Here is an 11,777-nt window from a genome sequence, read left to right as displayed (position 1 = left end):
CAATATTTATTGCTTATTTATTTATTATTATTATCTCTTTCTTTTTGCATTTGCACAAATTGTTGTCTTTTGTAGACGTGTTGAACACCTAAGTTGGTCTTTCATTGATTCTGTTATCATTATTATTCTATTATAGATTTATTTGTATGTCTGCAAGGATATGAATCTCAGGGCCGTATATGGTGACATTTATGTACTTTGATAATAAATTTACTTTGAACTTTGAACATCAAAACATACATTGAAATGCGTCTTTAGTGCCAATGACTCACACACTCTGCTGGAGGCAGCCCACAAGTGTTCCAATGCTTCCTGCACCAACATAGCATGCCCACAATTTACAGACCCTAATGAGCTGTCCTTTGGAATGTGGGAGGAAACCAGAGCGCTCAGAGGAAACCTACGCAGAGGATGTACAGATAGCAACGGGAATTGAGCCCAGATCCGTGAACCGTTTTCCTTTTGCTACCTTGATGTGGTTACAAGATGGTGAGGTGGAGATACGCCTCAGCAAAAGGAGGTGTAAGGCACTCCTCCCCTCTGCTAACCTGCAAGTCACCCTTTGGCAAGGTGTAGCACATGCATAGCCCCCTGATCAGGGTTACTGAAGCCAGGGGGGCAGGTGGTGGATGGTCGTATGAGCAGCTGATGCATATCACAAGTCCTGGTTTTGCAACACCTCTGATGCCAGGCAGATGATCTCTGCAGAGTATTGCTAATGGCTGGGGTCACCCATCTTGTAAAGACACTGCCCAGAAGAAGGCAATGGCAAACCATTTCTGTAGAAAAAAATTGCCAAGAACGATCATGGTCATGAAAAGACCGTGATCGCCCACATCATAACTATACGGCACATAATGAACAAATGATGTGGTTATGTATGGCATGATCTGTGTGGATGACAAACAAACAATAGCTTTTCACTATATCTCAGCACACGCGTTAATAATAAACCAATAGATTACATAGAAGCAGAGTACCCACATCATCTCTGCCTTGCAATGGTTGCTTTTCTCACTGTCCAAAATGAGAACAGCCATAGAAGTAGCTGTTGAACAACTGACAGTTGGTGGCGCAATGGCATCGGGGTCGGACTCCGGAGCGAAGGCTCCCGAGTTCAAATCCAAGTCAGGCCACCCCCCGAGCACGCTTTCCATCCGTGCCGGGTTGAGCGTCGAGCTAGCCACTTGGCCTCGTAAAAAAAAAAGGGTCGAGTCAGGAACGTTCGTATCGTGACCCGGTTAATCCGAAAGGAGACCGATCCTGACACCACACGGCAGACAAGAATGGCTGGCTGTCTGGTGCGACACGTTTAAAAAAAAACTGACAGGAATTCCACGGCCTGCAGAGGCAGGTGGCTTGCATACTTAAAATACTTCGCTGCTCTCAGTGCTGGCGAATTTGCTTGCTCCCAGATGAATAAGACAAAAACTTTAAATCTTTTTCGGAAGATGTTAAATCTGCGTTCTGCCCGCCTTTCTCTCTCCGGCCATCTGAAATCCCACAGCAATCAGCAAGCGGCGTAAATCTTGCAGAGGGGAAGGAGTCAGAAGACACACAAGGATGCACATCACTGGCTTCCTCGAGACAAGTTCATACATCGAGGAAGAAGTTGTGTCCGAAAAGTAAAACAGCCCAAGGGGGGCCCATCCTCTGTCCCGTTTTCAAACAAGGGCAAAAAAAGAAAAACTTACGTTGGCATGCCTTCTTTGTGATTGCGTCAAGGTGACATATTTCTAGGGATGTACGGTGGAAAGCACTCTAATAGGATTGCAAGGGGCTACAGAGGATGTTTAGCTCAGCCAGCTCCATCAAAGGCACAACTCTCTCCACTACCACGAGCATCTTCAAGAAGGCAGTGGCATCCATCAGTAAGGACCCTCACCATCCGGACCATGCCATCTTCTCAGGGAGGAGGTACAGGAGCCTGAAGACCTGTACTCAACATCCTGGGACGAGCTTCTTCCCCTCCACCATCACATTTCTGAATGGTCAGCGAACACTACCTCATTATTTGTCATTACTCTATCTATCTATTTATCTATTTATTTTAGTAACTTGATGTTTAAGTCCTGCAATGTACTGCTGCTGCAAGACAGATTTCTTGTCCTACAAGACTGCTCCCTGCCTCCCTGGAACAATGTCAACACTGACGGCAGCTGATGAGTGGAGTTCACGGGAACATGAGAGATAAAGAGAAAAAGAGCCTGTGGTTTTTCATGTCAGCTCCACCATTCATTGGGATCACAGCTGATCTTCCGTTATTGAGGTATGACCTTCATATCCTTTGAATTCCCAGAATCAAGGTTCGGAACGAACAGAGACTGACCCTTTGTATTCTACGCAGTAGAGAATCTGAGATTCAGCACCACCTGGGTAAAGAGATCTCTTCACTTATTTCCTAAAGAGCTAGCCCTTATTTTCCAGCTGTTTCCCTGGTCCTAGACTCCTCAGTGAGGGGAATCATCTGTTTTGTAACAAGCCTGTCAAGGCCTGTAAGAAGTTCGGAAGTATTAATGCATCTATGAAAGACAGGTCCCAGCTACTTCTGCAAACTTCCTCACTGCTTGGAGTTTCAAGGACATGGCAAGGCTATTTTTACAAGGCCACTCTACTTCCTGCTGAAACTGCAAGGTCTCCTACACTGAATAGAAGTGACGTCATGCAGCTGCTGATAATATCACAGCAATTCCAAGCCTCGCCAGCTAAGAGCCAGTACAATATGGCTTGCTCCCAGCAGCATTGTGAGAATGACATCCCTGCGACTTAACACTGGGATTTAGCTACCAAGATCTCTTTCTATGAAGAGGCGGGGGGGATTCCCTGTTGCACAGTTCCCATTTTTGACAGACGGCGGGAAGCCAAAGCCGGCCATTTGCAGTGGTGATCCCTCAGCTGTTGGAAAGTGATCCCTAGCATCATCAGGGAACCACATGCTCCAAAGGACACACGGTCCAGTCACGTGAACAAGTGTCCTTCCTCAGACAAGCGGGTAGAGTGCCTAGAAGTCCTAGGCAGCACGCAGACTGTTGACCAATCGCAATGATCAGAAATGCTTGCACCATGCAAGACTCCCAGAAGGTTAATTTCCAGGTTGAGTCTGTGGTAAAGCAGGCAAATGCAATGTTGGCATTTATTTCAAAGGGAATAGAATATAAAAGCAAGAAAATAATGCTGAGGCTTTATAAGATACTAGTCAGGCCGCAATTGGAGTATTGTCAACACTTTTGGGCCCCTTATCTCAGAAAGGATGTTTGCCATTGGAGAGAGTCCAGAGGAGGTTCCCGAGGGTGATTTCGGGAATGAAAGGATTAACATAAAAGGAGCGTTTGGCAGCTTTGGGCCTGTACTCACTGGAATTTAGAGGAATGCATGGAGATCTCATTGAAACCTATTGAATGTTGAAAGGGATAGATAAGGTGGATGTGGAGAGGATGTTTCCTCTGGTGGGGTTCTCCAAAACTAGAGGGCAAAATTGAGGGGTGACCTTTCAGAACAGAGGGATGGAGAAATTTTTTTTTATATGGAGAGTAGTGAATCCGTGGAATGCTCTGCCACAGACTGCAATGGAGGCAAAGTACGTGAATATATTTAAAGCGGTTGATAGTTTCCTGATTGGTCAAGGAATCAAAGGATATGGCAAGAAGGCAGGTGTATGGGGTTGAGTGGGATCCGGGATCTGCCATGATGGAATGGCGCAGCAGACTCAATGGGCTGAATGGCCTAATTCTGCTCTAAGTCTTATGGTCTTCCACAAACTTGAGATGTCACAAGAGGCAGAATTGGGTTTATCATCACTGACATACGCCATGAGATTTGTTGTTTTGTGGTAGCAATACAGAGCAAAACAAAAAATTACTGTAATTTATATTAAAAATTAAATAGTGCGAAACAGGAATAGTGCGGTAGTGTTCATGGACAGATCAGAAATCTGATGACAGAGGGGAAGAACATGTTCGTAAAACATTGAGTATGGGTCTTCAGACTCCTGTACCTCCTCCCTGATGTTAGTGATGAGAATTACTATGGAGTTTGGTTGTAGTTAGGCTTGTAGTCCAGGAGGGGTCCAGAAGAAGCAACAATATAATCATTGCATCTGTAGTTGGTGCAATATAGAGGCCTGTGGCATTGATCAGTCCCAACGCCCTGCCTTTTCTCCCTCGACCCTACAGCTTTCACTCCAAGTACCCACTCAAAGCCCCACAGAGGGCACTAAATGAAGCCGGAGGATCAGCTACAGTTCAGGTTTTCCCAGTGCGAGCTGTTGTCCCCATACTTCCATGCCCTAACCTCTGGCTGTTTCTCTCCCTCCAATTGTTAACTTGCATTGTCTAAATTCCACCAAGCTTCCTCCAGATCTCCCCCGCTTCATGGAAAACGTCCCCGGCTTTCTGGAATCAGCATCCTAAGAACACAGGTAGAGCCAAGAGGAGGCCACTCAGCCTTCACACCTGCTCTACCTTTCAAGCAAATCACTGTGGATCTTTCAGCTCAGCACCACATTCCTGCACTAACCCCTTCAATTCCCTCAATGCTGAAGGAATCCATTAACTTCTATATTGAATAGACTTAGTGACCAAGCCTTGGTTAGGAATTGAAGGTTCAGTGCCCCTGGGTGAGATTCACTACCCCCTGATCCCTTTCACCTGGAATGAAATAGCTTCTGTGATGAACAGAACACGCATACATCCATCCCATGATGGTGTCTCCAGGACACAAACCTCTAGCTGGGGATTAACCGCCTTTGTGCTGGGCAATTACAAATTCCAGGATTTGTCACTTTCCCAAAAAGACCTGCCACTCCCCATGGTCTGCACACATGTGTACTCTGGTCTCAAAAACTTGCCGTACAAGATCAAGCCCTTTAGCCCATTCCAATATCGAAATCCTTCATGGAAATATTTGTGCCTGGTGACAGCAGATTTCAACTTTGCGGTCTTGAATCCAGTAATTCTGCTTTTGCCTTCGACGAACCCAAGCCTCTGACCAGGTCACTTAAAGCAGACTGAGTTATCTCAAGAGGATGATTCAACATAAAGGGTGCAAAATCTGTATCAGTATCAGTGTCTTGTTGCATTCCTGGCTCGAGCATCATGGCATCTTCATCTGCCTCCTCTACACTCCATGTCCTGTTGTTCTAAAACTTGTCCTGCCATGCAGCATGGACAAGAAAGAAAACTTTTCAGCTTACTTTGTGGGTAACATTTTAATTGACAAATTATGACTTGAAATAACAAATATAGACAATTTCAAAAAATGGTGCATGATAGGGAAAATTCATAGTGATTTTCACGATCAGCAGCCCAAAATTCAAAAGTGAACAAGAGGAGCAAAATCTTTTGTTGTGCAGTGTAATCACATTAATAACACTTAGTCCATACCTTCTAACCTCCAGTGATTCAATCACTCGTCAAGATGCTATTTAAATGTTGGAATAGTTTCTGTTTCCACCTTCCCCTCAGGCAGTGCATTTCTACCACCAATTATCCACAGGGTGGAAAGGATTCTTCATCATATTCTCTCTATACCTCCTAATCCAGAACCTAAACTTACTTATGTAGTTTTTGACACCTCTACAGTGGAATGGGTGGCGGGGAGGAGATACAGTGTGTCTCAAACAAAGGAGGTGTAAGGTGCTCCTTCTCTCTGCTAGCCTGCAGGTCACCATTGGGCTAGATGTAGCACCTGCTTAGTTCCCCAATCAGGGTCATGTGAAGCCATGGACACAAGTGGTGGATGGTCACATGAGCAGCTGGTGCACATCACAAGTCCTGGTTTTGCGACCACTGACGCCAGGCAGACAATCTCCGAAGAGTATTGATAATGGCTGGGGTCACCCGTCTTGTAAAGATGCTGCCCAGGAGAAGGCAATGTAGAAAAATTTGCCAGGAACACTCAAGGTTGTGGAAAGACCATGACCACCCACGTCATGCAGCATGACACATAACGAATGAATTTTGGAATAAAATAGATGTTTTCTACTGTCTAGCCTGTATGCACATTGATGCTATATACCTCCTCTGCTCCAAGGAAAAAAACTCAGTCTATCTAAACTCTTCCCATAAGTGAGACAATCCTTCCCAGGCAACATGCTTGTGATTCTCCTCTGCATCCTCTCTAGGGTAATTGAATCCTTTTTTAGTGTGCTACCAGAAATGTACACAGTACTTCCATGTCTTGCAGTGCTGAACTGTAACCTCCCTGCTCTTCTACTGTACCTCCCAGTTATTGGAGGCAAGTTACCACATGCCACCTCAGTAGTAGTACGATCACTTGAGTTGAGTATAATGTTCTCCTATGGGATTGTCTCCAAGATGTCAGGAGGGGCAAGGCTTTGTTTAACATGGAGGGGGGGTGTTGATGTACTGGCAGCCACCATACGTTCCTTGACAGATTAGGGTCAGGGCCCGGTGGCACTGAATACAAAATATGACTGCCTTCAATGCCATTGTGATGTGTCATTATTTTCTGTCAGCTCCACCACTGGGCTTTTGGATGGATCGGTCTTTGTCTGGACCTTACCGCCATGGGCAACCCTACCAGGAGCTAAGCACCAAATGGCTAAACTCCAGACGGCATCACCCTCGGGATCTCAGGAACTCAGAAGTTTCTCCACCACAATGAAGTGAAAATTCTCAGAAAAGTCCCATCTTATTAACTGCCTTCCTAAAGGTTCTTTGGACTGATATACCAAGAATCCTCTGCTCCTCAGTACTGCATTGTTGGCCTCCTCAATCTTCCCACCCAAATGCTGGATGAGGGATTAATATTCTCCAGAACAGATGGAAGTACTTGCATCTTCAGGATTGCACTTTGGGTTCTTCTATGTCAGCCGGATAGGTGTCTTACTCCTGCATCGGTGACCCTTCAGCATACCTACTGGTGCTGCACAAACCTGGATCACATGCTGCAATCTGTAGAATGGGATTTAAAGCAGAAACTGCTCTTGAAGTAATTCCCACTCAGGCACACAGACTGAAAGATTGCTGCATTACAGGCAGGGAGTTAACGTTGGACAGCTGACCATGATTAGCTTGTTTAATGCAACTGGCACTACTACTGAGGTCGGACAGATATTAACCATCGGCTGTGCATTTGGCAACTCCTTCCACAGAGGCAATAAAATCGTTATAGACAGCAGATTGGAACTCTGTGGGCTGAGTAATCAATTTGAGTCTGCTCACTGCCAGCCACACCAGATTCTTAAACAAAGCAGATATGTTGGCTTTTGTTGACTTGGCTGCTTACGATGACATAACAGGAGAGGATAACTTTCATTTATTAATATAATGGATACCAGTTAATTGGGCTATTGGTTAATTGGGACAGTCACTTATTTAGGCCATGTCTTTTTATAAACAAAATCAAATCAAGAAAATAGTTGGGATTCCCTTTGTTTATTTGGGACACTATGCTGATTAATTGGGATAGGGGACTGCTGCAGGACATTTTCTAACTAGCATTAGTTGCGTGTGTTTGTGTTCAAATAGCACAGATTTTTTGTCACTGACATTTGGCGAGAAGTAAGCAGTAAGGCAATTTAGTACTGTTTTGCTCACTGCAGTTTCAAGCATTCAGGCTTGGAGATGTCAGAAACAGCCGGGAATGTAAATAAAATGATTTTACTACTTCAGCAAGTTAGGACTACAAGGAATTTGAAGGCATCGACAATCATTTTGAATGTTACAATGATAATGAAGATTTGGAGGATGTAATCATCAAAAGAATTGTATGAAGGCAGTCCATTATCTGCACTAGGTGTCTGCACTGATTTTGCTCATTTACAGTCAATCAAAAGACCATGTCAGTATACATCGGATGAGTTCCTCAGTAGATAACAATTAGGAACTAATACACAGGTTTATATACTGTAGCAGCATTGGTAGTGTTCTAATTTGTTCTGCATTTCATTTAAATACATAATTTATTATTCAGTTAAATTATTGTCTTTTTATACCATTTTAACTATTTCAATGAAACTTCAGCTCACTGGGGCAGCCACTTAATTGGGCCAAAATGTACTGGTCCCAATGTGTCCCAATTAGCCAGAATCCATTGTATAATCTTTAAATGTGTCCCTCCTGATACCCATTCCAAGACCCACTGACATTGCCAATTTAGAACAGCAAATCTGTTGAATTTGGTTCTTGTTCCATGAGCAGAGAGGGGGTGTAAGTTTATGTTCATGTGAAGCCAATGCTTAGTCAGCTCAATATGAATCTGTTTGTCTTTGCTGGATATTTGGAATCTGCCTGCTAGCTGCTACCATTCCATCTCAACGTGTCCATCCAACCCTGGAGTGCATCTGCCCATCATTTTCCACAAGAATACAGCAGTTAACTGACCTGGCAGCCTCTTAACATTTCACAATGCAAGAAAATTCATTTCCTCAAAGTGATTTTGGAACTATTGATTTCAAACGTTTTTTTTTGCCTCTGATGAAAATAAAAAATGAAGAGTTTTGTTTCCTGAACTTTTTCACCAACTTATTCCTTCTGGGGTTGAAAGAAGCCACAAATAACAGATTCTGATGCTTGAAGGATACACCGGTCAGCATTGGAAGAATGGCAAGCATGCACCACGAAATATTAGTAAGAAAGAGACTTGTAACTTTCAAAAACACAAGAAATTCTACAGGTTTATTCTTCTCCTTAGACTCTGCCTGAACTGCTGAGTTTCTCCAGCACTTTGTAACTTGCAAGATCAGCCCACTGTCAGCCTCAAGGAGTGGAAAGGGTAATAGGCAGCAAAAGGCTAGGGAGGTGTTGGAAAAAGTGCTGGCAGAAACAACTTGGACCTGGGGAAGAGGCAATGTGGGACATAGGATAGTCTTCGGAAGCCCGCTGATCAGGCAGAGTGCTCACGCTATAGTGCTGCTATCAGCACGATGTGCCCATTACCCCATGCCTGGCTCCAACCCTTGGCTTGTCAGTACCCTCCTTTCCCAGGCCTGGCAACCCCTCCATACCAATCTACATACTCAAAACCCCACTCCAACTAACCCTCTCTACTCACCCCAGGCTTGGCACACCTTACACACTAACCCATTCTCTACCCTTTCCAGACTTGGCATTCACCTCCATACCAACTCCCTTCCACCAGCCCAACCAACGTTCTCTACCCTTCCTAGGTATAGCGCCTCCTCTGTACTCAACCACCCACACACAACTTCCCATTCAACCCTCCGATTAATTCCTCTCTACCCTCCGCAGGACTGGCACCACGCCTCATGTTGACCCACCCGCGGGCTCTGGGACCCTCACCTCTCTCCGTACCTGCATCGCACGCTCCCTTCTGGATGAGGATGACCGGCAGCGCGTTGGACGCCTGCTGCCCGCGACTGGCCGCCTTCAGGCTGCAGATGTTGCGGTAAGTGCGCCCGTCACTGCCGCACACCGGCTCCTCCTGCCTGCAGGCGCAGATGCCCTTCTTGCGCTTGGCACCGGCGAACACGCACTGGAAGCCCTCGGCGCACACCCCGTGCCGCCCGCCGCAGCTCTCGCCCTCGGCCGCCGCGCACACCCAGCAGCAGCCGCACGAGTCCTTCACCCGGCCCTGGGTGCAGTTCACCGGCATCGCTGAGCACCGGGACAGCTGGCACACGTCCGGGCACGGCTTGCCACTCACCGCCGTCAGGCAGCACAGGCACAGCAGGATTCCGGCGCGCAGCATTTTCTCGGCCCGAGCCGCGATCGTCCGGCGGTGGTAGCTGGGAGCCGGTGTGCGAGAGAGAGGGTGGCGAATGCCGCAGACCTCGGGTGCCCTTGCGCGGTGTGCAACCTTCACCAATGCGTTAACTCACAGCCCCTGCCTGTTTTGCGGAATGCGTTAACGCACTGCCCCCTCTCCGCTTTCCAAAATGCGTCAACACTGTGTGGCTGGCTCCTGCTCCCCACTCCCAGCCCCTGGCGCTCCGCTGCAGTTTGTAAGCTGCGGGAATGCACCAGAGCCAATGAACTCCGTGCCAAAAATCCTCTGCGTCCCAGCTATTGGATCTCTGCGTCAAGTGAACTTTGGAGATTAGTTTAACCCTTGAAAAGGTTATCCGGCCGTCCGCATAGGCTCGGCCGATGAAGAATAATCGTGAGTCGATGCGAAGATTAGTTGGCCTGCCTAATGCTCTTAAGGGAATGTCTCCGTCACACTTGTGCAAAGGGCAGACGCGAACTGCAGAAATCCCAATGCACCATTTATTCGAGAAACAGGGGTAGGCTATTCGGCCCCTCACATTTGACAGTTCCGTCCACTTCCATCAGTGCGACGACAGTGGCTGCACCCGGTCCCGAACTTGTGAAGAACATTCCAAGTTGGTGGTCTCGCCACCTCACAGAGCCAGACACCCGGGTTCAATCCTAACCCCCGGCACGTTCTCCCTGTGACCCCTTTGATAGATTGGAGCTACAGGGAGGTAGTCACCGATAGGTTGCAGGAGGCAGGTGACTGGGTGACTGTCAGAAGAAGGACAGGAAATGGGCAGCCACTGCAGAGCATCCCCGTGGCTGTCCCCCTCAATTCCGATACTGTTGGCGGGGACGACCTACGAGGGGGGAGCCGCATTGACCGGGTCTCTGGCATTGTGTCGAGTGCTGCGGCTCAGAAGAGGTGGTGAGGACTGCAGTGGTGATAGGAGGCTCTAAAGAAAGAGGAAACGAGGCGAGGTTCAATGGGCGCGATAGAGACGCCCGGATAGTATGTTGCTTCCCAGGTGCCAGGCTGGGATCTGGTCCACAGCATTCTCAAGGGCAGAGATTGAGCAGCCAGATGTCTTGGTACATCTTGGGACCAATGGCATTGGTAGAAAAGGTGAAGAGATCCTGAAAATATATTTTAGAAAGCTGAAAAACAAGCCCTCAAGGGCAGTAATCTCATGATTGCTGGCCGTGCCATGCGTCTGTGAGGGTACGAATGGGATGATTTTGCAAATGGATGCGTGAGGAACTGATACAGGGGGCGGAGGTTCAGATTTATGGATCATTGCGATCTCTTCTGGAGGAGGTACGACCTGTATAAAAGGGATGGGGCTACACCCGAACCCGAGGGGGACCAATGTCCTCGCGGGCAGATTTGCTAGAGTTGTTCTAGAGGGTTGAAACTAACTTGGCGAGGGGATGGGAACCGGAGTGATAGCGCAGGGAATGAGGTAGTTGGTTTACAAGCAGAAGTGTGTAGTGAGACTGCTAGCAAGGAGAGGCTGATGATAGGGCAAGATGGCAGTTAACAGTAAGAGTTGCAATGTAAAAGGCGGACAAACTCGAAAAAGGTGAATACTGTACAGGGCTAAAGGTGTTATGTATGAATGCGCGCAGTATACGCAGTATGGCACAGCTACTTACAGCACAGTTGCAGACTGGCATCTATGACTGGTAAATGTCATTAGGATTGGCATATGGTTGGTAAGCAGAGGGGTGGCTTTGCTCTGTTGGTAAAAAATGAAATCACATCATTAGAAAGAGGTGACATCGGGCCTGAAGGTGTTGAGTCGTTGTGGGTAGAACCAAGTAACTGCAAGGGTAAAAAGACCTTGTAAATTGGAGTTATATACAGACCCCAAACAGCAGGAAAGATGTGGCCCATAAATTACAATCCAAGATAGAAAATACATGCTACAAGGATCCATGTGCTGGATCCCAAGAGGGAGAATTTCCAGAATGCCTACAAGATGGCTTTTTAGAGCAGCTCGTGGTTGAGCCCGCTAGGGGATCAGCTATTCTGGATTAGGTGTTGTGCAATGAGCCGGAATTGATTAGGGACCTTAAGGTAAGGGAACCCATAGGAGG

At 46.9% G+C, this 11,777-nt stretch overlaps 1 protein-coding gene across 2 annotated transcripts in view; it reads right to left on the bottom strand.

The window, feature by feature from the left end:
• LOC140201784 (serine protease HTRA1-like) overlaps window positions 1-9,932 on the bottom strand; it is a 42,312-nt gene extending 32,380 nt beyond the window's left edge. The window contains exon 1 of one of the 2 annotated variants that reach the window (XM_072266471.1): window positions 9,264-9,932. In XM_072266471.1, coding sequence (XP_072122572.1) covers window positions 9,264-9,672 — 409 coding nt within the window. In that variant the 5' untranslated portion in view covers window positions 9,673-9,932. The remainder of the gene's footprint in view (window positions 1-9,263) is intronic. The other variant, XM_072266472.1, reaches the window with a different exon arrangement.
• Window positions 9,933-11,777: the final 1,845 nt, after the last annotated feature.

The sequence above is a fragment of the Mobula birostris genome, chromosome 8, assembly GCF_030028105.1.
Source record: "Mobula birostris isolate sMobBir1 chromosome 8, sMobBir1.hap1, whole genome shotgun sequence".
Classification (NCBI taxonomy): domain Eukaryota; kingdom Metazoa; phylum Chordata; class Chondrichthyes; order Myliobatiformes; family Myliobatidae; genus Mobula; species Mobula birostris.
This window is presented reverse-complemented; position numbering and strand designations above follow the sequence as displayed.